Genomic DNA, 26,956 nt, shown 5'->3' with positions numbered 1-26,956 from the left:
CTGAAGTTGTGAATAAAGGAAAGGGCATCTTTTCCCAACAATTTATTGTTAGTCTACCAATCTTACTTTCTCTTACTGCCACATAAAAAAATAATAGTCTCACATGCACATTTATTTAGAATGTTTGTGGGGTTGAACAATACACTGGTGCATCATAAAAGTATCTAAATATAATGCGAGGGGTATAGACGCACACACACTAAAAACCTGAGGATTAGGATTTTGCGATTGATGACAGACTATACAAGTAGAACAAACTCATACTTTTGATGTACAAGGGGTTTGACAATTTTACCACCTGCCTTTGTAAAAGCTGCTTGATAGGACGCTAAAACACTAGCTCATGGCTGTGTTGCCCATTACGATGCCAGGTATTGACTTAATTCTATGTGATGGCTATTAAGGATCCAGCCAGCAACAATTTATTTGCTTTTCACAGGCCCTCTTTCAACTTTCAGCCTTCATCTGTGCTCATTTATTAAAAATCTTGCCTTGACTTTTTCGCCCTCATGTAAGAGGCCAGTTTGATGCATATGATTGTTCTTTTTACTGCCTCTGTCGTGATATTAATTAATGTTGGATAAACATTCTGGCTTGGCTGTCAGGATGCTTATTTTCCCTCATAGGATTAATAAAGTATATCTGTCTGTCCATCCATCGGTACTCCCACCTGCCCAGCCGCCCGTCCATCCATAGCAAAGTACTCAACAACTATGAAAATTTATTTAAAATGCAACTGAGCACAGACATTCATGGCCACTTAAGATATTTTGTCAAGCTTGACACCTACATTTAAAGCAAAAATGAATAGATCATAACACACTATAAATACAACAGAATATTTTATTTAATATTTCCATTCGTGTTGATCCCATTTTTGCATAAGATATGCAAGCTTTTTACTTTTTACGTGTTGTGTTTGTGGTCATGGAACATAGTGTATAAAGGAGACACGTACTGTAGTGAAATTAGCACAAAAGGTGTTCTCAGGGCTATAAAAGGTGTTTATATGTCTAAAAGAAAGACAGGAACTGCTATTAGATCACAATGGATCGACTCTGTAGTCACAAAGTGCCAAATCCCAAGCATACAAACAATTGGCCAGTCTGCAGACCGGACAGACAACATTCTTATTGTCTAAACCTACAGTAGAGTTAAAGATGGTATTGACTCTTTATTATACTGCACCAGCTTTAGCTTAATTAAACTTTGAAAACATTTGTGTACATTGCAAAAGCCTGATGTTAACATGCAAAACAACCACAAAAGGTGAGGTGCTAAAATTATGCTGCTGCACATTATCTTGAATTAAACATTATAGATTCCTCCAAAGAAAAGCCCAAGGCAGTTAGGATGGAATAAAAAGTCAGTTGATGAAGGCAATGTCAATTAGTATGAACGAGAACACATTTGGAAAAAAAAAAAAAACCTACATACTGGATGCTGAGGAGATAAGTAAACACAATCAGAAACCTATTCCAAGTCTATTAAATCCCCCAAAACACAATGCCAACACAATGTCAAAAAGCTGCAGGCAATTTGCCCTTTTTTTTTTTAAAGTCAATAACTGTATTGTGTCTCTCCTTGACTTGACTGCAGTATTTTTTCCACATTTTTGCAATCTCATTCCCTTATAGAAGAACAACTGTAAATATTTGTGTATAATGTATATTGATTGCACTTCAATTACTAGATTAATCTACATTAAAGTATGACTTGTTCACACAAGGACAAATTGCTGGTACCCTGTGACGGAAAAACCCACAATAGTCACTGAAATAATTGACAAACGTAATAGAAAGAGAATTATCTGATTATCTAATGAAACTGCCTTGATAAAAAAATAGTACCCTTAATGGGGAACAAGATGTCAAAACTTGGTTATGTTTTAAATGTGCATATCTTCTTTATCACCTACTTAAATCTACAAAGTATTTATTCTAAAAAATATGTTTAAAACGTCACGTCTACTCACTTACAGAGGGCACCATCTTTAGGTCTTTTTACTCTTGCGATCGTGCAAATTCATGAGAATGTGATTTATAGTGGCCAGTTATGTTTCACTATATAGCTTTATTTTCAGAGAAAACCATACAGTTTTAGTAAATATTCAGCAACGACAAGCTACACATCGTCGCTGTCGGGCGGAATGTTGGCAGGCTGCTAGCTGGTCTCGCATTGTTCAATTTGGTGTCATACCTTACAGTGCCATCGTTCGTATATTGTTGCGCACCAACATTAACAAAACACCAGCCCAAAATCATGTTCAATAAGCTCAGTGTCACCAGGCCAGACACTGAGAAAATACAGAAACAATTCGAGTCTCATAATGTGGTTCGTGCGAGCGGTGAGACCCTGAACCACTGCTTTTCAAAGGTCCTAGAGCAATGGGTGATGCGATAAATAAAACAATGATACTGTAAGTGTAGTAGGCTGAAATACATATGGACACGCTTATCATTGTCGTTGACATAGTTCAAGTTCCTACCGAAGCGTTACATCAATTCATTTTCAACAAATGTTGTGTTCTCGGGAACAATGAAATGTTCAGACAATCAAGGCACTCTAGAACAAATGTTCCCAGTGTCGTCGTCTTCTTCTTCTTAATATTATTATTGTTATTATTCCTATTTCTTTTGGACGGCAATTAAAAAAAAAAAAGTCTGATTGCCATTAGTCAATTTTGACTGAATTATATTAATGATTGCTTTTGTCAATTTAATTTTATTTGACGGTGGGTTTTTCCTTCTTTCACATTTTTCTCCATGTGTATCTTTGGGTACCACGGACTGTGATGTTGAATGCAACTGGAATGCTCATTCACACAACAGTTAGGAAACCAGGTCAATGCTAAAAGCTCATCCGATACACTGATTGGTATGCTGGCATGAAGTCAGCATCTAATCTTAACCTTAAACCTCAAACAGAGAAAAAAAGAAAGGACAGCGTCAGTATAGAATGCTAAAAAAGGAATTACAAATCAACACAACTGTCAACTACCCAGTCTAGTGGAAAAATTGTTAAAAAGTGTTTACTGTTAATTTTGAAAAACACTTTATGGCGTAACTTCACAGTTCACTGAGCGAGTGTCTTTTCTAGTGCACTCCAGCTAATTCGCTAATTCCTCAACATGCTCTGAAAATTCAATTTGTCAGCCACCAACAGTGCAAAGTAACATTTCCTCTCTCTATGCCTCTCTCTCTTTCTTTCTCCATGAGAATTTACCTAGTAACATCCATCCATGTTCTACACTGCTTGTTCTCATTAAGGGTTTAAGGTGAGCTTCAGCCTATCCCAGCTGACTTTTGGCGAGAGGTGGTATTTACTGGAGGGCACATATAGAAAAACAGCCACACCTACGGTCAATTAAGATGATCCAATTAATCTTACTTAATTGTAAGCATTGGGAAAGCACGCAAACAGGAAGGACATTCAAACCCACACGTTTTGACTGTAAGACAGACATAGTGCACCATATGAACTCATTTGCCGGGGTGCCATAAAAATGAATGGCTCCTTCATCAAGTCATACAGAAACAATCCAGGCATCGGAGGTGCTGATGTGCCTCAAGTGACCACTGAAAGGATCATCATCTTCAGCTCCTTCTGCATGCTTGAATATTATTAATCAATGTAATTGCTAATATTGCTTGTGTGAGTCACTATCACAAAAGGAAAAGCTAAGAGAACATAGTGGATATATTGGAAGACTGCGCTGTGAAATTTATTTCACAGTCTTGAATTCAATATAATTTGCCAAACTGCCTAATTACAAAAAGGCTCATTTGCAGAGATATAGACAATAAAAAAGCTTGACAGTTCAGGGGAGGTTTGCAAGATTTATCTGCTGCTTTACGTCTTAGGTGTCTATTTTAGCCACTTTTCAAAGCTCATCATGGAGATTTAGAACAATGACTGACTGAGTTAATTGTGTGTAACTCACAATCGGAGCCATGACAATTATAGTGTGTGTCTGTGTATGTGTGTGTGCGCGTACTGTATCTCTGCCACACCCATGCAAATGTCACAAATTCATTCATTTAATTCACAGTTGTATTTTTGGTAAGAAACAATAACGCAATTGGCTACATCCATATGAAAATGACTTATGGGTTGCTGTACGGTCTATTCATTCAAACTGAGCACATCTCACCTGTCAGTCACAAATCATTTATTTTCTTTCACTATAAACAGCAGAATGTGCTCTCTGTTTTTTGCATATCACCATTCCTTTTATGCTCAAACATTGTGCAGCTGGGAAACCTTTAAAGTGAATTCAAAAACACAAAGATTGTTCATAAAATACTCACATGTGCAGTTTGGAGCCATGCCAGACCACGTGCCATTAGCCAGACATTGGCGTGTGGGCAAGCCTGAGAGGAAATAGCCCTCCATACAAGAATAAACAATGGAGTGGGAGAAGGTTGTACCATCCACACGGGAAATGCGGCCATGAGCAGGTGTTCCTGGGTTTCCGCACTGCACGGCTGGAATTAAGGTGAGAAATGAGAGGAGGTGAGGGTGGGAGGCAAAAAATAATAGTGTATTTCCCATTTTCCATATCTTGAATTCACAACTTGACATTTGAGTGCCTCTTGAGGGCCTGGGAAATAAGTTGTGGTGGTCTCCAGGTGTTTGAAGGGCTTTGGCAAAATCTGTTTTATATTATATTAATACCCATATTTATTCATGAGATAATTGCTGTCTTGCTTTGGAGCTAATGGATTGTTTTTCTTTTTTTCCCAAGTCTGATTAGTGTTCATGTAGAAATGTTGGAAAAGGGCAACTTGAACTCATTGGCTTGTTCTCCCATTATGCCTATTTGGCTCAAATAAGCGCATGCAGGGAAGCTTGTTTTTCTTTTAAGAGGCTGTGAACTAGCAAAGAACCTTTAATCCATAGTGTCACAGCTTTCTTTAGAAATACTAATGAGCGGAGCAGGAGCTGCGCTGAGCCAATTTCCATCAGACCACTGATAGGGCCACAACACAGGAAGTAGGGAGGGGTTAACTGTTATGTTTAAACATATACACTTTCATAATTTCATGTCTAGAATGCTTGCTTGTAAAGTCAAGAGGCATAAACAACAACAATCAAAAGAAATTAAGTGAGTTATGAGTTATAAAAAGGTGTGTGTGAATGCATTCATAATAGACTATCATAGTTTTTGACTACACTGTACCTCCTGCACCATCTAAACAGATCCAATACAAGTCAAAACAACTCGAGAACTGAGTTTTACTTTTTCAAGCTTAACAGTTAAAACTATTTGAATTTACAAAATAGCATCTGTAGCATCATTTTAACTCCAATATAAACAAGAAAATATCATGCCAAATCAACTTCCTGTAGGAATCCGTGCGATATTTTAGAATATCAAGACAACATTGAGAGAGAAAAAGACTGTTTGCTTTTTTTCTCCTCAAGATCAAGCCTAATTAGAAAAATGATTTGCCTTCGCAATCACCTAATTGCCTGGAAAATGTGAAACAGTGATTTATGCAGGAAACAAACATGTTGTGGTGACTGTGGAGATTTGACAATTAGCACATGAGCTCAAGCACACGCTCATGGATGTTCGAGCACATCACTCACACACGCCACCAGGTGCTGTAATCCTCATTAGGCATGTGCACACACACGCTCGCATTACGAATTCAGTCAGGAGACAGAGGAGGGACAGAGGCAAGAGTAGACATGGAACGAGAGGCAGCCAGACAACACGATTCAGGAGGTAAAGAAATCTGGGGAAAAGTGAGAGAAAAGGCTGACTGGAGGAAATGAGCGATAGAGCGAGACTGAGAGAAAAAATAGAGAGATTGAAGGGAAAACAGACATCTAGAGAGGAGTTCAGAGGGTCTGCTGTGTTGGCCTGTCATATTAGAAATGACACTGGCACTGCTCCCAGCTGGCCAACAGCAGAGGAGAGAAAAGAACTCCAAAATGTGCCTCAATATCCGGTCGAAGCCCAGGAGGTTACTTATGCAAGATGAAGAGCTGGGGGTTTTCTCAGCTAATGTCTTTAAAATCCACTATCATTTATCACTAATCAAAACAAAAGCTGCCACCCAGCCATGTGCAGGCTTGAACACCAGGCTTCAGTTAAGCAATTCAACTGTTTTGTACTGTGCTTTTCAATATTTGTGTGGAATTGTATATGCCCGTTGCATGCAAATCATATACATATATGCCTGTATGACGCACATACATTGTATATAGTGCTAACTTGGGCTTGATATTTGGGGGAATTTTGGTGGCTTCAGGTCCCGTTTGGACAATATCGAGATCACATGATCACACACATCGTTTTACTGTATTTAATGACGTGATTTTGATTTTAGGTGTTTGTTTCCATGAGTGGGATGAAAATGTGTGTATAGAATTGTTCTAAGACTCATCCCCTCTTCCACTGGCTCACTGTTGCAAACATCACATCACAGGGTCATTGTGAGCGTTCCCTTACATTTGCAGAACGGCTGTCTGCCTGACCACGTCCCATTGGGGAAGCAGATCCTCTCTGCTGAGCCGTACAGCGTATGTCCTACTGCGCAGGTGAATCGCACCTTGCTTCGCACTTTGAAGTTCCCTGCTTCCCTGGTGGCGTGTGCAGGCGTGCCAGGATCCCCACAGGTGCCCACAGTGTTGCCTGCAGTGAGAGATAACCACAAAGGTAGCAATGAAAGCAAAAAATAAATAAAAAATAAAAGAAAAGAAATGGAAAAAAAAAAAAAAAAAAACACAGGATAGTGTCCCCTTCAGCTGGGTAGATGCTCTCACAGGTGGAGCCTTTTGGTCTGTACCACTGTGAATCAAGCGTTCCTGTCTGTCACGCAGCACAACAACAGAAAAAAGGACTTAAGATCGTACATCTTTAGAGTTGTCCAGAAGGCCGCAATAAAACACACAACACTCCAACGAGCAGTTGTCACCAAGCCAAGAACCTGCAGTACTAATAGTTTTTACTGCTTTGACACCACCCTTTGTCGGTCTATAAAGACAACGGGGCAGATATAAGTGCCAACCAACTGTGGTTGTGAGAAATGATGCACAAGGGTTGATCTCTCGAGCCTGGTACATTGTCATTGTTCCAAATTATCTCTCTTGTCACAGCCACTTGATAGAACATACAGCACTTGAAGCATACCCCTACTGAATACACCTCAATGACACCCAGCTTACAGTGATTTATTATGAGTTGGCACAACTGTTAAAATGACATTTCTTTCATATGTGAAAGAAGACCAAGTAGATACAAAACAAGCTAACAAGGTAAAAAAGTGCTAAATAAAACAAAAAAGGTGCACCCTCTAACTGCGGTGTTAAGCATCTTCAAACTTTGGCAGACAGCAATTGTGGAAGCACTGGTAAAAAACTGGATATACAGAGGGCGTTCACATTTTAGCACCATAAAGACAGCAAGCACACTCCTATAGTACTCAACAAATTAACACTAGAACCCCTAGAGAGCAGCCATTTCTCTCTCTCTCTCTACCATAGGGCAGCCACTTTTCTTTTTGTAACCTAATATCCTTAATCACATATGAATTGTCCCATTTTTTTCTGCAAATGTAGAAATTACTCTCAAGACTGTTTTATTTGTTAGTTTTTTTTTTTTTTTTTTTTTTTTTTTTTTTTAAGTTTCAAACCAGCAGCCATGTGGCTTAGCTCTTGTAGGACTGAGGGGGTCAGAAAATAATGGGAGTTCTAGTATCGATAGCTTCACCGGCGAAACATGAACATTTTGGAATGGTAGTATAAGCTCAAAAATATGAACTCAAAGGCTTGTTTCTCTATCCGTCACCTCCCCCCAAAAAGATTTTACATCTAATTAAATCTCCATCTATGTTCCTATCAGGGCTGTCTCCAGCGGATAAAAAAGTTACACGTTCTCTTTTCTCAGCTAGAGAAAATGAGAATGTTATTACAGGTATAGCTTTTATGAACTGATTAGAAGCAAAGTGGGTTGAGTCGTGCATTTAGTGGTGTGCCGTTTGTTTACTGATCTGTTCAAACAACCAAATAGATCTTTTGAGTGAATGTACTGAATAACTTCATGAACCGATTTGTTCCTTTCCCCGGTCAGTTGCGCTCAGCCGCGAGCGTGCCGGGCGAGAGTGGAACCGTAGCGTGCTGTTACTTGTGAAACTTCGGCGAAAAACGCAGCCTCCGTGCGGGCGGGGGAGGGACGCCGTTCGGTCTCAGTGAACAAACCACTCAGGGCAGAATCATTTATTTAGAGATTTATGTCGTTCATTGGCAGTGGACAAATCACTCAGTGAACAATTTTTCCGAATGAGTAACAGGTGAGTTTCTTCCTCGCGGGGATACACTTTCCTTGGGAACCCTTTCTCCAAGTTAACAGCCAATATTGAATCAAGCCACATGAAAACAAAGACACATGGGACGTGTCCCCCCCATTATCTTTACAGATTACAAATAAAGGACCAGTAATGAGAATGGGGGGCAGGATGGGACAGTCTGTTAGGGCTCTGTTTAGAAAGATTTAAAATGAATGTTAGATAATAATAATAATAATGAAAAATGTATACATGTGCGCATACATATCTCTGTACTTCAGCTGCAATTTCATGTCATATACAGTATTATGTATATTGCAACTACACTGTTTTTTGGTGTATTTTTTTTTTAAAATCTCCCCACCTTTCCTTGTGTACAATAGTTGGTGAACTCCGCAATATAAAAGAAAGAAGACTCGGTCCGTTCCTCGATAAGTGAATATGTTAGAGACTACAGAGGAATGGGAACCTCAGGGTTGAATCATGAACTGAATGATGAAGCACTTGAATGTTTTGGTAAACATACTTTGAATGGAACATTTAACTGATTCTCGTGATTCAGTAGTCAAAAGAACTGCAGTTCCCCTCACTAGTGTGTCTGGGTGGAGAGTGGGGATGCTTTTGGTCTTTTATTCAACATGAGAGCACATTACAGCAAACAATAACTTCCACTTTTGCATCTTCTGCTCTGGCTGAAAAACAAGGAATGGAAGCGAAAAATCTTACAGAGAGGGACAATCAAATAGTATATTCTCAGCAGACAAACAGAGCAGATGAATTCAGAGAAACGGATGAAAAGATTTTCAGATAATATGCACAATAAGATGTGCTTGGCATACAGAGTAACGAACACAGTGTGCTGGGCTTGTCTGTGTGGCTCAGTACTTGATGTCTATTTGCAAGGGATCTGCTCTTTATTGGCTTTGAGATCCTGTTCCTTGAGCTGTGCATCATTTCCTGTGTGTTGACTGCTTGCTCTCTGCCTACAGAGCAGCAAGCAGCTGCGCTAATAGTCAGTGTGTTGACAAAGCTTAACTGTGCAAAGCTCATATCTCCTATGCACATCACGGCGCTCAGAAGCACACAACTGGATTCGTCAAGTCAGCTGGAGATGATAACTTGTGTGTGGTAGGGGTGAACCTAAATTGCGTGCTAACACATATGCTACCTTTGTATTGCAGTTGTGTGTGTCTGGAGAGCGTGCTCTTGAGTTCTCCCTTCATCTAAGCGTACGCTTGCAAAGACACGCATATGCCAGAGTGTGTGCCCCCATAAAAGCAGCATGTTCATTTGTGTGTTTGTGTGTGTGCGCGTGACCCAAAGCATCTGCCAGGACTTAATGAGACTCCTTTGTTTAGGTGAGGCAGGATGGCAACGCATGCACTGTGACAGCTATAATCTCACTAATTGGGATGGTGGAGGATTTGGTTTGCATTTGACTTCATGTCCATTCACCCTCTGTAAGGAAATTAAAGGCCTTCGCAACAGATGAGTGCAAGAGGCGTATGACTTGGCAAACCGTTTTAAACCCCTTCATTTAAATAAACAAATAAAGAATGATGAGCGCAAGCATAGACATGGGTGCAAACATGGAGGGTTGATACTGCACTTCTGAGGAAACATAGCTTAGGGTTACAATATAACTCTCATGCCTTCCTGTCATACAAATATTCTAAACAACCAAATATACTCAACTAATATATAAAGGCGTGACCATGGAAATACATCGATGTGAAGTACATATTTATATTTCTTTGTGTTTTGAACTTAATGCAACTGGACATGGCATAAAGGTTACAATATAAGAGTCAATATCACTATAAAGTGCCCAAGTGGCCAAATTTGCACATATACCAGGACAATGATCTCTCTTTAAATGTGTTTCCTTCATTTTATACAATTTTGGCTTTGGCTGCACATGATGTCGGTATGTCCCACATACTGCTCTATTAACTACAGTATGTGTAATAAGTAATGATACAAAAAAAGTCATTTTGACCATGTATATTCCATTTGTATAACCTTATTGAACATTTTGCACGTGTTCCTGAAATCTCTGTCCACCCTGCCACAATGGAGTAACTGCCCATTAAAAAAACCTCTGATATTTTCAGTGACACCACCATTTTCAGTGGAGGCTGAAACAGTGGATAGTTGCAGAACAAAATATTTACACGTGTTTCATACAAACCCCAATTCCATTGAAGTTGGAATGTTGCGTAAAATGTAAATGAACATAATAAGATGATTTGCAAATCTTTGTCAGTGTATATTCAATTAAATACACGACAAAGACAAGATATTTAATGTTCAAACTGATGAGCGTTATTGTCCTTTTGCAAATATTCTCTTAATTTGAATTTGATGCCTGCAACACGTTCCAAAAAACCTGGGACGGGGGCAACTAAAGACCGGGAAAGTTGAGGAATTGCCAAAAAAAACACCTTTTTGGAACATTCCAAAGGTGAACAAGTTCATTGGAAACAGGTGAGTGTCATGATTGGGGGTAAAAGGAGCATTCCGAAAGGCTCAGGTGTTTACAAGTAAGGATGGTGCGAGGTTCACCACTTTATGAACAACTGGGTGAACAAATAGTCCAACAGTTTAAGAACAATGTTTCTCGACATACAATTGCAAGGAATTTAGGGACTTCTTCATATGCTACGGTGGCCTGGAAGTGCAAAACATCCATCCATCCATCCATTTTCTTGACCACTTTTACATTTCAGAAAACAAATTAACAAATGCCAAAACACTTTTACATTTCAGAAAACAAATTAACAAAAGCAGAAACACTTGTATATTTCAGAAAACAAATTAACAAAAGCCAAAAGACTTTTACATTTCAGAAAAACAAATTAACAAAAATCTAAACGCTTTTACACTTCAGAAACCACATTAACAAAAGCAGAAACACTTTTATAAAAGACGAAACGAATTACAATTGAGACAACCCGGAAAGGGAACGTCCAACATTATTAGGAATCCAGCGGATTTTCCTGGAAGGATACGCCCTGCTCCAATATTACTGACTTCAGGACACGCACCGCTGCGCAATGATTGGCTGCTGTATCCCAGTAGAACACGCGCCACTGCTTCCAGACAGTAAAAGAAGTACAGTATGTGACTTATTAATTTAATTAATATAAATGCCATTAACCCTAAAGCCTGTCGAACACTGTGCAACGTGGTTGAACCCGACTGGATCGAAACATCGCATAAAAATAAGAGTTGCCGACGCACCCCTGAACAGCGAGCCTGTAGAGGCGTTTGATGCTAATGTATAGAATATATTGTACTTGGTCACATTTCTTAAACCATAAAAATATACATTAAGGATTAAGGATGAAGCAGGTTGTTAAAGAGAGAGGATGCTGGCGAGAATTAAAGGGAAAGTGTGGATATTAGCAAGGAAGCTGCCGGCTCCATTCATATGAATGTACATTCTGGTCACAAACTTCGCTTTTTCATGAATGTACATTCTGGTCACAAACTTCGCTTTTTCATGCACAGGCACATTATACATTATGTACTTTCACCATAGGGGAATGCTCCTGTGCATTGTGATTGAATGTAAACTGCGACGGTAAAAAGCCGTGCAATGGAGATTATAATTTTTAATCGCGGCAAAACCAGTGGCCGACCTCTTGACAGCTCAAGGAAACAGTTCCAAAGCACGCACATTTTGCCATAGTTCAGTCGGGTTCGGCGGCAGTGCTCGGTGTGCGCCACCCTTAACCACTGTAATCCTAACTCATCCTAAACTGCCTTAACCCCAACCCTAGTCCTAAACCTAACCATAATAAACTTCTTAGTTTTTTAAAATTATATCTGGGATGGACATCTTGTTACGTCTGGGTAGCCTACCCTTCCCACGATGCAGGAGCCAATCATGTTGAAGTGGGACGGGTCTTGCCGAGAAAGGACGAGGGATTTCTTAGAATGTCTGTGAAATGGGGCGTTCCCTTTCCGGGTTGTCTCAATTCTAATTTGTTTCGTCTTCTGCAAAAGTGTTTCTGCTTTTCTTAATTTGTTTTCTGAAATGTAAAAGTGGTCAAGAAAATGGATGGATGGATGGATGCTTTGCACTTCCAGGCCACCGTAAAATATGGTCTGTACTATCATCAAAAGATTCATAGAATCTGGAGAAATGTATGTGAAACATGTGGCATGGCTGGAAAATTAACAACGAATGCCCGTGACCTTCGATCCCTCAGGTGGCACTGCATTAAAAACATCATTGTGTAAAGGATATTACCACGTGGGCTCAGGAACGCTTCAGAAAACCATTGTCAGTTAACACAGTTCGTCGCTACATCTACAAATTTAAGTTAAGTGAAAGCCATATACAGTATCAACAATACTCAGCAGGAAAAGGACCATCTGGTTTGTTATCGGTCCAAAGTTAAAAAACCAGCATCTTAGATGGTATGGGGGTGTGTTACTGCCCATGGCATGGGTAACTTGCACATCTGTGAGGGCGCAATTTATGTTGAAAGTTATATACAGATTTTGGAGCAACATATGCTGCCATCCGAGCAGCGTCTTTTTCAAACACATCCCTGCCTATTTCAGCAAGACAATGCCAAGCCACATTCGGCAGGTGTTACAACAGTGTGGCTTTGTAGTAAAAGAGTGCAAGTAGTAGACTGACCTGCCAGCAGTCAGGTCCTGTCTCACAGCATTCCAGACCTGTACCCCATTGAAAATGAGTGGCACATTATGAAGTGCAAAATACGACAATGGAGACCCCGAATTGTTGAGCAACTGAAGTTGGACATCAAGCAAGAATGGGAAAGTCTTCCACCTACAAAGCTTCAACAATTAGTTTCCTCAGTTCCCAAATGCTTATTGAGTGTTGTTCAAAAGGAAAGGTGAAAGATGCCCCTGTCCCAGCTATTTTGGAAAGTTTGCAGGCATCAAATTCAAAATTAGTGAATGTAAAAAGATCAGTTTGAAAAATTAAATATCTTGTCTTTGGAATGTATTCAGTTGAATATAGATTCAAAAGGATTTGCTAATTATTGTATTCTGTTTTTATTTACATTTCACAATAATGTCCCAACTTCACTGGAATTTGGGTTTGTAATTTTCATCATATAGAGTCTGTATGTAGTTTAATGTTGGCAAGATTAACATGTCCACTCTTTCATAGTGAAAAATCAATTAAAATAAAAATTATTCATCCATCCATCCATTTTCTGATGGATGGATGGTTGCCAGCCCATCGCAGGGCACATAGAAACAAACAACCATTCGCACTCACAGTCATGCCTACGGGCAATTTAGAGTCTCCAATGAATGCATGTTTTTGGGATGTGGGAGGAAACCGGAGTGCCCGGAGAAAACCCACGCAGGCACGGGGAGAACATGCAAACTCCACACAGGCGGGGCCGGGGATTGAACCCGGGTCCTCAGAACTGTGAGGCTGACGCTCTAACCAGTCGTCCACCGTGCCGCCAAAAACTATTCAGAAATTCGAAATATATTTTTCATTATGTCGCTAGGTGAAGGTCCACCATTTGCTCATTAATGCTAATACAACTGCATAATGTCCGCCTTGCCAGCAAGTTCATGCTTTGGTGTTTGCATGTACATTGTCTGCTTGCAGTTTATTTTTTAAGTGTGGGAGCTTGACCAATACGCATTTCTAACAGCATAATATCTGCTTAAAACAATGAATATGAAGTTCAGTGGGAAATCTCAACATTTTTGGTGAAATGGGAAAGTCTCAAAGGCACCATAAGGTGATACATATGAATTTTATCTAATATATTTGTCAACTTTATTTGTATGTTAATCTGATTACAGCATACAATTTTCTTCATAAATGTATTCTCAGTAGCACAAAAATGCTTTATTGAGTAATAAATATTTACCATAACACTGATATATTTCCTTGCTCAATGAATCATTAATAATTTATTAAATCCTCCAGACATTAACTATCGTGCAACTCTGATCCATTAATTCCCAAACAAGCTTTTCCTCTCTGCATAAAAATGGCTCCTAAACAATTTATTAAAAAAAAAAAAAGGATACATCTTACTTTCAGTGATTAAATATTAGACGTGTCAAAGTAAATGTACTGAATCTAATGTGGTATTTTTTTGCTGTTGTTGTCCATGTTGGCGATACACCGTAATGAAGGCAGGAAATGAAGTGAAAACAAATTATGCAAACTTGTACCACTTCCTCGGAGGTTAATTTGTCATGACAGCAGTGCGCTAATCATCCATCCATTTTCTGTACCGCTTATCCTCACTCGGGCCGCGGGCGTGCTGGAGCCTATCCCAGCTATCTTCGGTCAAGAGGCGGGGTACACCCTGAATTGGTCGCCAACGAATTACAGGGCACATACAGTATAACCAAACAACCACCCGCGCTCACATTCACACCTACGGGCAATTTAGAGTCTTCAACCAACCTACCATGCATGTTTTTGGGATGTGGGAGGAAACTGGAGTACCCGGAGAAAGCATGGGGTGAATATGCAAACCCCACACAGGCGAGGCCGGGATTTAAACCCCGGTCCTCAGAACTGTGCGACAGATGTGCTAACCAGTCGTCCACCGTGCCGCCGGTGGTAATCAAATAACAAACAACATATCTAATTGGCTTTTAAAACTCATTCACTGACAGCTGCTGAATTCAAATATTGCTGTTAACATGGGGGATTGGCAGTGAATGAGTGAAGACTAAGCGATGAGAAAATCTAATATACTGTACACCATTCCTCATTGACACACGTGCACAACACACGTGCATGCACACACACACACACACACACACGCACACCTACACACACATGCACAAAATAAATTATTTAAATATTGCTAGGTTTATACTTCAATTTTTTGTAAATAAAGAACAAAGAATAAATGCAAACGCTGTCAAGTATATTCATGTTCTTCCCGTTTCCATGCTGGCTGACCGACTTTCCCTGTGCCGCTACTTTCGAGTGACTGAGTAGACATAAAACATTGACGTTACGTGCAGGGTTCACACTTCCACGTGAAGAACAAAACACTGGCAAACAAGGTCTGCTTACTAACATTACTTACAAATTAACATTGGTGAGTACAAGAAAACAAGTGATAATTCAAGAGAAAGAGAATCTACTCAAATAAGAGGGAAGAGCATAGGAGGAAAAAGGGGAGCATCCTAAAACTTTTTTTTCCTTCTGGCCTGCTTTCAGATGAAGTCAAAGATAATGTCCTTCTCTGTAATTATGTGATGCAGGAAACAACTTTTGCTTTTCCACAATGAGGTCATGGAGGTGTAAGTGTTATTTTTTTTAAATGTTATTTTCCACTTTTTGCTTTCTGCAGACACATCAAATAGTCCACTAGTGCTTCTGTTCTAAAGTGGAAAATGCTGAAACGTTTTTGGTCCATTGGGACTCGGTGGACAGTAATGGCCCATTATTTTGACACAAAGGTACATTTTCAAAAAATCTGTAAGAGCGCCACAGGGGAATAGTTTGGCGCCAGTGTATGTGCTCAGTCAGCTGTTAACAATCCTATTCTGTAATTTGTCTGAACTTTACACATAGACATTATCCAAATGTCTTTTTGGGCCATAGCAGGCTCACCACTCTGGCGACAGTCTATTACATATTCTAACCTTTCTCGCTCACTACCCAGGCACATAGTTTAGGTTCTATTGTATTTAATATTTGTAAAATGGTGCAAACACTGTAAAGTAGCAGTAAAGTACAATATTTTCAGCCTCCAAATCGCCACCTACAAATGTCAAGTGTTATTTACTTTTATGCTTTTATTAAAGTGGCGGAAATAATTATTTGATCCCCTGCTGAATTGGTAAGTTTGCTCACTTACTAAGAGATTAACAGTCTCCAATTTTACAGTTGTTTACCAATTATCGTAATAGACAGAATATCTGTTAAAATGCATAAAAAGACAATATATAAGTTGTAAAATGTTGTACATTATATTTGAGTGAAATAAGTATTTGATCCCCTACAACTCACACAGCTGTGCACAATTAACCAATTACCAATGCCCCTTACCTCAACTTGCCATGGGAATAAAGCACACGTATTGTCAGAATCAATTCAAGGCCCACTTTCAGTTTAGTGGCGAACACCTAAATGGCTCAGTGAAGAAGGCCTGGGAGAAAGTGCTGTGGTCAGATTAAACCAAAGTTGAGCTATTAGGCATCAATTCGACCTGCAGTATTTGAAGGATGAAAAAACAATAAAATCCTCGTATGACCCAAAAAACACCATATCGAAAGTCAAGTATTAAGGTGGATTCAGTGAGCAGGACGGCTAAAGAAAGGTGATTAACCTTAAGGGGTGCTGCGCATCAAGTGATGCGACCGAACTGCAACTGCGCTGAACAATTGTGAGATAATTACAGTCGGCAGTTCCCCGCCGCACATTTACTGATGCCATGCAAAAAAATTCATCCCCTGGATGTTCTTATAAAAAAAATAATCATAATGTTTTCAGGTTTCACATATACTGTACTGTATTATTTTTCGACTGAACCACAAACAACATGGAGCAAATGTCAAGAAATAAAAAAATCTGACTGCCCTGGTCGCTGTAGCCATATTATAATAACACAAAGAGAGGAATCGACTAAATATAAGATAGAGATTGTGGCTATTTGAGAGGCTATTGGACAATGATAACCCTATTCATTGTCTGGATTCATGCATTTTGGCAACAGAGACTCTCCAGGCTTGGCTTTTTAGCACACTTGCCAGCAGTGGCTGGATGTCGCTTTGTACCCAGAAACGTAATTTTTGTTGCGAAAGATCATGTCATACAACATCTGCAACGTTGCAACACCGTTGAATTCCAGCAAAACTATTTGCTGACGGTCGGCCTCTCATGAAGAGTAGTTGGTGAACTCCGCACAACACTGGGCAGTTCAGTGGCATTCAATCACTTGCTCGGGATGTGGCGGGCTTAAGATTTCCAACCTTTTTTTGGTTGTGCATATTTTGTTGTGGTACTAGCAGTATTTTCACGTCTGTGTTAATTTGTGCTGTTTTTAATTGTGTTTATTTCCAATAGTAAGGTTGGCAGTTCCCCCCCTCGTATTTGTGCATAACGTACAGCTTTATTTAGTGTGTGCTGCTTCTAACCCTGGTGCTCAATAGACCAAGTATTCCGGTACACGAAACGTCACATCGCTATGCTTACAAACAAGAGTTTCTCCATCAAGTACTACATGATGATTTGCTTGGGGATTCAAAATGTATTTTCCTCAATAAAATGCACATTTTATAACATAATTGACACATCTTTGACGAATCGTTTGTCTATTACCATAATCAATAAGCAACCATAATAGAGACTCTTTGCCAATGAGAAAAAAAGCAAATAATTATTTCCCCATATATTTACATTAGTAAACACACATTGGTGAGACATGGTGATAAGCTAATTCTACGTTGACATTATTTTCCTGCGGGCCACAGCAATCATGTTTAAGACCACTTTGGACAAAATGGGACGGACGTGGTGCAACATGCAGGCAAGGGATGGTAAAATGTGACAGGGCATGATTGCCTTTTAAACTGTCCAAACATTTGCAACGGCAGTCATGGTGTGGATGAGAAAGTGTCTGTAAAACAACATGCACTCCCTGGTCTACCAATATAGACAAATCTAGCTGATGTAAAGTTGCGATGTCAATGGCATATACATTTTTCTTCATAAAAAAATAGCATGACACCTTTACTTTGAGGTACAATATGTACGGTATGTAATATAATTAGCAGCGCTGTATTAAGTTTTTAAAAGCAGCTGGTTGTTTTCCAGACTGTCCTGCTTAGTCTGTCTTACCTGCATGATATATGAATAATTTTAGTTGGGATGAAATGACAAAGAATGTAGTCTCTATGAAAATTCTTTTGAACAAGACACACTAGTGGAGGCATTGTTTGGGAAAGAGATGGATTCAAAACAAACTCTGGGGTTTTAGGGTCATGAAAGTTAAGCCCAACATTGTTATGGAAGAATCCAAGCCAGGGTAAATCAGACAGAAGAGTAATACAGCAAGCACCAGTGTGATCAAACATGACTGTTCCGATGACAGATCTTTGTGTACATGTAGATTTAAACAAAAATGCACAAAATGCTGGCAGGATGGTGATAGTTAATAACATTCATGTCATTACCAGAGGAAGATGGGAGGGTGGGGAATAAAGACGAATCCATCTTGTTAATGTGTGCAGGTATGCTTATGCAATATTGTTGGAGTATTTGTGTAGGTGTGTGTGTGTGTGTGTGTGTGTTTACCTGAGCAGTGGGGCAGTGGGCCACTCCAATGGCCATTAAGCCTGACAAGTGAGTGATGAGTCTCCTATGAGCTGGCGGTCTCCAGAGCAGGAATATCGCACCGTGGAGCCAAAGGTGAACTTCTCTCCAATCATCACTCCGTGAGGAGGGCAACCTGGGTGGCCGCAGTCCACCTCTGCATGACAGAGAGTGAGCAGTCAAAAATAGGAATATCAATAAAAGAACAAATGGATGAAGGAATTGGTATTACATGGTTCAGCGCCCTTCATAAAATAACCATCCAAACAGCCACTTATGTTGGTGACACTATTTCATGCTTCTTAAACACCCACCGGATTGTTATTAAATAACTTTACTCAGACTGCTTCTTTATTTGGTCCCAACGGGGTCCACTGGATTAATAGCTCTTCATTGGCATATCCACTGGTAAGATTTTTTGGTGTTTGCAGAACACTGGTCACAGTTTTACTACAAACATGTAAACTATACTTGGTGTCAAACAGTTGGTCTGTAAATGTGATGTCAGCACGTATGTATTGAAATGCATGATAAAATAAATGCTGATAGGATATATATTTTGTATGTCTTTGGCTATGCACTTCTAGTTATTATGGGTTTTGTGTTGATTAATTAGTACAGTCAAATGCAGTTAGTTTCCGACAAAGCCAAATGATCTCCTTAAATATCTTCAGTTCCAAAACCTACTGTGTATCTCTTTAATTGTGTTTTCATAAAATACATTTGCTGTTGTGGACAGAGATGTGAAGTCATTTCTTTAAGCACTGTGCACACATTACAATGAGCTTGGTGTCTGAGAGCAACATTACAATCTCATATACGGCAGCTCATCAAAGTTTTGTTGTTTGAACTAAAGTGGTTCATTCTCAGAGATTTGCTGTAGTTTGAACAAGTATTCCATGACACAATCTATTGATTAGATACCAGAGCTGCTAGTTTCAGAAAATGCTCCGAGATGAACCATTTATGTGTACTGTTCACAACAATTGTGTACAGGATGGAGAAGAAATGATGCACAGTAAAACTCCTATAAATAGGACAGAGACAGAGAGACAGAGAGAGAGATTGCCAAAAGATGGGAGAAGCATGATAAAATAACCACAGTACCAATGCATTCTGGCAGAGGTTTGTCCCAGTGACCAGCTGGTTGGCAGGTGAGCACGGAGGAGCCAAACGGGTAATATCCAGGGTTACAGTCATAGAACACCACACTGCCAAATGTAAAGTTGCCATGCTCAATCTTGCTTTCACGGATTGAATTGGCGGGAATGCCAGGATCTGTGCAGTTCACCACTGTATGGAACATCAAAAGAAAAAGGTAGTGTAGGTTATTTTTTAGTAGATCCATTTATTTAAACTTTATTTATCCAGGTACGGCAATTAAGAACAGATTCTCATTCGCCTACCGGGGCACGAGGCAGCAGACAACAAGGTAAACCAAAGCAAAATAGAAGCAAAGGCAAGAGTAGGTTTTTACAGGTAAAATGATATGCTACACAAAACCATTGCTTTATAAGGTTGTGCTGTAAAAACAAATTAATAAAATAAATGTAGGTTGAATCACACAACGTCAAGCATGAGAAAAACCTCACAATCTTATCAGTTTAATCAAATGATATCTTACTTTGGTGTGTTGCCTTGACTACATCTACTACCACCATTTTATTTCAACATGACAAAAAAAAAAAACGAAAAAAAAAGAAATCTTTGTAAATTGACCCCCCTAGTCACCCCTTTTTAGATGCCTCATTTGAATAAATGCCACATGCAACCATGTACGTGTAAGCAAAATTAAAATAGAACTGACACGACCTGAGGAATATTTTTTCAACTGGGTCTAGGCTATATTAAGCACAGTCAGTAATTGGAACAGCAGACACTTTTTCCTGGAAACAAAGGAACTGAAAGCATCAACTGCCAGACATTCGCAAGCATCCATTTTCAGAGAAGCTTAAATCTTCAAAATGACACTGCTGACATGGTTTTTCAGACCATTGAAATACGATGAGGGTGAAATTAAGTTCAGAGCTTCATCAAATTGCATCAATAATGCAAATGCGCTGCAGAGTTGGCTTACTGTGAGTAATTATAGCTACTTAAAGACATATTTTGACAAAGGAAGGCCTAATGACAGATGAATATGATTTTAATATTTTGTTTACAACCGTTAAGTTTGTCTTTATGGCCTCATTTATACTCATACCCACTTTTTTAAAACTTAGTTTTCTTACATCTGTCAACTAAACTCACTAAGGTAAATTGTTTTGATTTACTGTACAGAGGAAAGCAGCTCTGATCTACACGTGAAAGAAAAATCAACACACCCATAAACAAGACCAACAGTCTCTTCTCCTTCCTTTAAGGGAAAGCTGGGGAAAAGATTTAATATACTGTAAATAAGGATGGTATGATAATTCCATTGGAATTGACTGAGGCAATGTCGGTGGCTCTGAGCCCCACAACCACCAAGCGGTACAGTTTAGTGAACTTAAATACTGTATATAAATTTAAATTCTACCATTTGCATTCTAGGGCATGGGGGTTGACGGGCCCATTTAGAACGCGCGACGAGAGAGAGAAAAAAACGCTCAGATATCCATATTTGTTTTCCCATGTGCACCAAAATCATCACACTTGAACCTACTCTATATACATTTCATGGAAATCGTCATGATTCAGGCTCACCCGCTGGGTGGAGGGAATAATTGTAAATTGTACAAATGTAGCTGATGAGTACCCTACTGCTATTCTGTACCAAAGAGAATAAGTTCATTCTAATTATTACACTTATTTACAGTATAAACCTATCCTCATTCCTAAGCTGCATTGGTAGGGTACCTACCTCCCGCAGTTGTACTTTTACACAAGTATTGTAGCAAAATGCTACAAGTTTCACCTCTACATGTTGCAGGCTGCTGGCTCCACTGGCGGTTAGCCTGGCACTGGGCTGAAGAAGGCCCCTCCAGTGTGTAGCCTTTATTACAGGAGAAGCGCACCACGTCGTTGTAGTTATAGCCGTCGCCAATGGTGCGGCCGTAGATGGGGCTGCCGGGGTGGCCACACGTGACAGCTGGTATTGACAAATATCACCCAGGGACAGGAGGAGAAGGCGGAGGAAGAGGAGAGAAAAGGAAGAAGAGGTGTGGTGGAGAGAGAGAAACTTACTAAAATATGATCGAGGGGAGGTGTTCATTAACACCTATCATAAAAGAAGGCCGTTACCATAAAATTACCTTCACAGCACAGCAGTGAAATGAAAGATCATTGTTTGATGTGTTTGTGTGGGGAAGTAAAAACTGTCTTCCAGTTTGTCAATAGGTTAGAATCATATCATGGGGACGACACTGGCATATGTAATATGCACACATTAAAAATAATAATAATAATAAACAAAATAGAGGACATGGGAAGATAGTTCCCACATTTTTTCAACAACAAGATCAGTTCACTTGATTTGTTTACATTATAACATTGGACAGCTGGTTCTTACATCCATTTTCTTTACCGCTTCTCCTCACTAGGGTCGCGGGCTGCTGTAGCCTATCCCAGCTATTTTCGGGGGGGAGGCGGGGTACACTCTGAAACGGTCGCCAGCCAATCGCAGGGCACATAGAAATAAACAACCATTCGCACTCACATTCACACCTACGGGCAATTTAAGAGTCTTCAATCAACCTACCATCCATGTTTTTGGGATGTGGGAGGAAATCGGAGTGCCCGGGGAGAACATGCAAACTCCACACAGACGAGGACGGGATTTGAACCCCGGTCCCCAGAACTGTGAGGCAGATGTGCTAACCAGTCGACCACCGTGCCGCCCAGCTGGTTCTTATCAGAATAAATACATTTTCCATATCGCTTATCCTCACTAGGGTCACGGGCGTGCTGGAGCCCATTCCAGCTATGTCTGGGCGAGCGGCAGAGTGCACTCCGAACTAGTCGCCAGGCAATCGCAGGGCACACATAGAAAAATAACCATTTACACACACATTCACACTTATGGGCACTTTAGAATTTTCAATGAACCTAGCATGCATGTTTTTAGGATCTGGGAAGACACCGGAACACCCGGAAAAAAACCCACGCAGGCACGGGGAGAACATGCAAACTCCACACAGAGGAGGCCGGATTTGAACCCGGGTCCTCAGAGCTGTGATGCAGATGTGTTAACCAGTCAGCGACCATGGCTCATAATAAATGTATTTTATTATTTTTAATTGTATAGCTCAATTATTCAAACAAAAGCAATAAGTACAGTCATTGTTTATTGTTCTCTTAACAGGGGCACAAATACATAACAAAACAATAGACAAAAGCCCATTCATTGGGCTGGACTGCCAGAAAGACTAAGTCATGGTACTTACAGATACACACTGGGAGCTGTCCAGACCAGTTGTGGTCCTGCTGGCAGATCCGGACGGAGGACCCAATGAGCCTAAATCCAGAGTTGCACTGGTAAACCACAGTGTCTCTGTAACCAAAGTTCTCCCCGATCACCTGTCCATTCACGATCTGCTCAGGAGTGCCACAATGACCAGCTGAAGGAAGAAGAAAAGAAAAATCGATATATCTTAGACAGAACCAAGACAAATACACCATGTTCAGAATTATTAGGCAAGTCTCATTTTTGACCATTATTTTTATTAATCACAAACCACAGTGCTTTAGAGTAATCCAAAACGTTACTAAACCTCAAACACGAATGTTTAAGAAAGTAAAAGTGAGGTTTAAGCTTCACTTAGGAAAATATAAATATGTGGACAATTATTAGGCAACTATTAGTGTGTAGAATTATTATGCAACTAAATGAAAACCACATTTCTCCTTCTCACTTTTTTACTTTCATTTGTTTGAGAATTATAAACAAACAACTCAAAACTTTCCAATAGCAATTGATAGAAACAGATACATATATAAAAGTGACCAATACAGCCACCCTTCTTTTCATTAACGGTGGAAAGCCTTCCGTCCATGGATTCTGTCAGTTTCCTGATTTATAGTCAATCAAGCTTTTGTGCAGCAGAAACCACAGCCTCCCAAACATTGTTCTGAGATTTTGTACTGTTTTTCTTCACTGTGTATCTCATTTTTAAAATCTGTCCACAAGTTTTCAATTGGGTTCATGTCAAGTGAGGAAGGAGGCCATGTCGTCAGTGTTTCGTCTTTCAAACCTTTATTGGCCAGCCACGCAAAGGAGTACTTGGATGCATGTGATGGAGCATTGTCCTGCATAAAAATCATGGTCTTTCAGAAAGATGCAGACTTCTTCCTGTGCCACTACCTGAAGAAAGTGTCTTCTAGAAACTGACAGAATGTCTGGTCATTATACATGTTTAAGTTTACCCAACACAAACCCCCACCAAACCGCTGGAGAAATTTGTTCATTTACTTTCATGTACCGGTTAATTTCATCAGTTACAAGGAAAATCTAGATAGTTGTATCGCTAACTGAAAGATAAGACTTCCTTTAATTAACTCCATTTTAACTTGAGTTTAGTGTTGGTTAAAAGTATGCCTTTGAACACCATGTATAATTCCTGTGTGCCATACTTTCAAGGTTAAAATATATTGATCAAATAACAATGAATTAAATCTTCCATTAAGTGGTTTATTCAAATAAACAAAAATGATCAGACATCTGAAGGGCATGTTTCTTTACAGAGAAAAGTTTTTAAAGTTTTATCACTGTGCTCAACAAAATTATTAGTTGACCACGTTGATTTCCCACATGCTATCCAGAACTAGAGCAAACCCGACATATTTCTAAATCGTTTACAACCATCAGCCACAAGCACTTGGCAAGTGAGCCAATAACAGTCATCCACTGGTTCCCCAGCTGTTTCTGGCTCATTTTGGCTGACTATAAAGCCCCAGCTGCTTTTGCCCCAAAATGTGACTTTGGTTTTGCAATTTGTCAGAACACTTACCCAGGCACTGAGTGTCTGTTCCACTCCAAAGTCCGGACAGGAGACACTCTCTAACAGTCGATCCAGTTAAAACATAGCCAAGGTTGCAGCTGAAAATGGCTGATGCTCCAAAGGTAGTCTGAGTGCCGATTTTCTTCCCATTAGGCGGAATCGGCAGGTCGCCACATGAAGCGACTGAAAGAGATAAAAAGGGAGAAGATGGAAAGGAAGGGGAATGAAATACAAGGAGGATGCATGGCTGTTTTACACGGACTGAAATACTGTAACAACTGACCTTATGTATTGGGGATAAACTCACTTCAAAACGTGGCCATTTTTTTCTAAAACATGTTGCATAGTTTACATGCTGCTACACTGCAAAATGCAGTGAGGGACGTCTGGTCACGATTTCTGATTTGTGTATTGCCACAATGGAGTTAATGTTGGAATATTGTACTCAATGTAAGTAAAACAAGAGCACATTAACCATTGAGAAAAGGAAAGGCATTCAGAAGTTACCTTGCATTTCCAGACCCGAACAGTGAGCTATAATTTACAGCCATATTACGAGCTGTCATCCTAGACAAGACTCAAAGGTAGTGTTCACAGGGAGCGTAATGATGGGGTTTACCCATGTACCAATATTTTTTCCCCATTCCAAAATATATTGAACTCTTTCATTGCATACAACATGTCATGGCAGGCATTATAAAAAAACAAACAAAAAACCTCTCTTTCTGATCTCCTTTACAAAAATATCTAAGCCAGGCTTTTGGCACAAATGTGAAAACTACAAAAGTGAGTCGCTGAGCTGTTGATTAAGTACAATAACATATTGATTCACTCAGGCTCATAATAAAACAAATCAATGAAACTGAAGCCAAGCAAGAAACTTAAAGTCGGGTGGATATTAATTTACAAACCCACCCATTCTATTCTACAAAACTCAGTATGCAGTGTGGGGGCCGTGCACTTGCATGCAGCTTCTCATGAATGTTGTACTTTTTTTGGTTATGTCCTCTTATTATACTGTATTTGCTTCTTTTGGAAAACAAAAATAATAACTCACTTCTGCATCGGGGCCTTTCATTTCTCCAACTCCAAACCCCATTTGCCAGGCACTGGATGTGAGCGGGACCAACACGAAAGTATCCCGGGTTGCAGGTGAAAATTATTTTGGTGCCGTATTCATAGGACGACCCATTAACTATACTCCATTTCCCATGGTCCAGTGAGAAGGAGCTAAGACTGGGGCACATCATAACTGAGCCACAGCAATGTAAAAGAGAGAGAAGACATTTTTGAATGAGTTACAGGTAAATGGACTGACATCTGCTACCATTTCCTCTGCCATTGCTCATAAACAGTGGAAAACTCATAAACATATTTTAGAAACTTCACAGTGTAGTGTAAATGGAACTCATTCATTTTTTAGAATGTAAATGAAAACTTTTCTGCATTTATTCAAATGTGCTTCAACAAACAAAGCTGTTTATGAGTTGGTACGCTCTAAAACCAAATGAATCAAAACAAAGTCAGCTGTGCCTTTTTTTCCTGCTCTGTAATGCACACATACAGCATAAACACCAGTCCCAGTGGTAAACAATGTTGTCAATCATACCTTGCACTGACTTTCAAACTTGGAGCCACGCTGAGTACTTAATTGGCACTAGCCACCACAGATCCATTTCCACCAAGCAATGTAATTTGGTTCAATGGTATCCAGTTTTATTGTTATCTACTGTTTCCATTGTCATCAGTTATAGCAGTGTACCAGAACACTATGGCTCAGACAAGGGAATGATAAATACATGGTGTGTGACTGGTTAAGTGTAGCTAGAAACACAGCTATTTGCTGAATGATAGACAATCATCACTTCCATGCAAGAATCTATGAAATTTTGAATAATACAAACATATAATTTTAAAGAATACAATGAATTATGATGGATGATAATGCAGCAAAATACTTGAAGAATTCCTCATGGTTTTTAAATTAACTAGCCAGTAACAATGTGTCTGCTGATAAGATGTTACATTATCCTCACATAACCCACGGTGGACACGCAAGCAAAGTTTAGAAACTTTAACAACTGAACTGTACAGTTTGGTGAATAAATAATACTAATCATCAGCAGGTATCGTTCAACATCTGACGCTGTTGCATTTTATCTGTTTAACAGTAGAGTCACTGCTTGATGATCTACGATCTTTGTGAACTGCACTAAAAAAATACAACAGTGCAATACTTCACCAATTCAATGCAGAGACAATATTAATTTCCTCCAGGCAGTACTGGAGTCTGAATGTTGGTGTGTTTTTTTTTTTTTTTTTTTTTTTTTTGCCCAGGTATAAAGATCATTTTACACTTGATTCTATTTGAGTCCCGGGATGCACATTTCACAGAAACAATGAGTCCCTGCAATTTAGTAATCCCCCGCTATATCACGGTTCTT

The 26,956-nt window shown here is 39.6% G+C and overlaps 1 protein-coding gene across 1 annotated transcript in view; it reads right to left on the bottom strand.

The window, feature by feature from the left end:
* LOC133401234 (CUB and sushi domain-containing protein 3-like) overlaps positions 1–26,956 on the bottom strand; it is a 260,580-nt gene that overhangs the window by 40,323 nt on the left and 193,301 nt on the right. Inside the window, 9 exon segments of the mRNA XM_061673947.1 lie at positions 4,311–4,487; positions 6,464–6,646; positions 18,577–18,616; positions 18,618–18,751; positions 19,702–19,887; positions 21,491–21,664; positions 22,959–23,132; positions 24,522–24,695; positions 25,570–25,764. Of these exon segments, the coding sequence (XP_061529931.1) occupies positions 4,311–4,487; positions 6,464–6,646; positions 18,577–18,616; positions 18,618–18,751; positions 19,702–19,887; positions 21,491–21,664; positions 22,959–23,132; positions 24,522–24,695; positions 25,570–25,764 (1,437 nt within the window).

This window comes from Phycodurus eques, chromosome 4, assembly GCF_024500275.1.
Source record: "Phycodurus eques isolate BA_2022a chromosome 4, UOR_Pequ_1.1, whole genome shotgun sequence".
In the NCBI taxonomy this organism is placed as follows: domain Eukaryota; kingdom Metazoa; phylum Chordata; class Actinopteri; order Syngnathiformes; family Syngnathidae; genus Phycodurus; species Phycodurus eques.
This window is presented reverse-complemented; position numbering and strand designations above follow the sequence as displayed.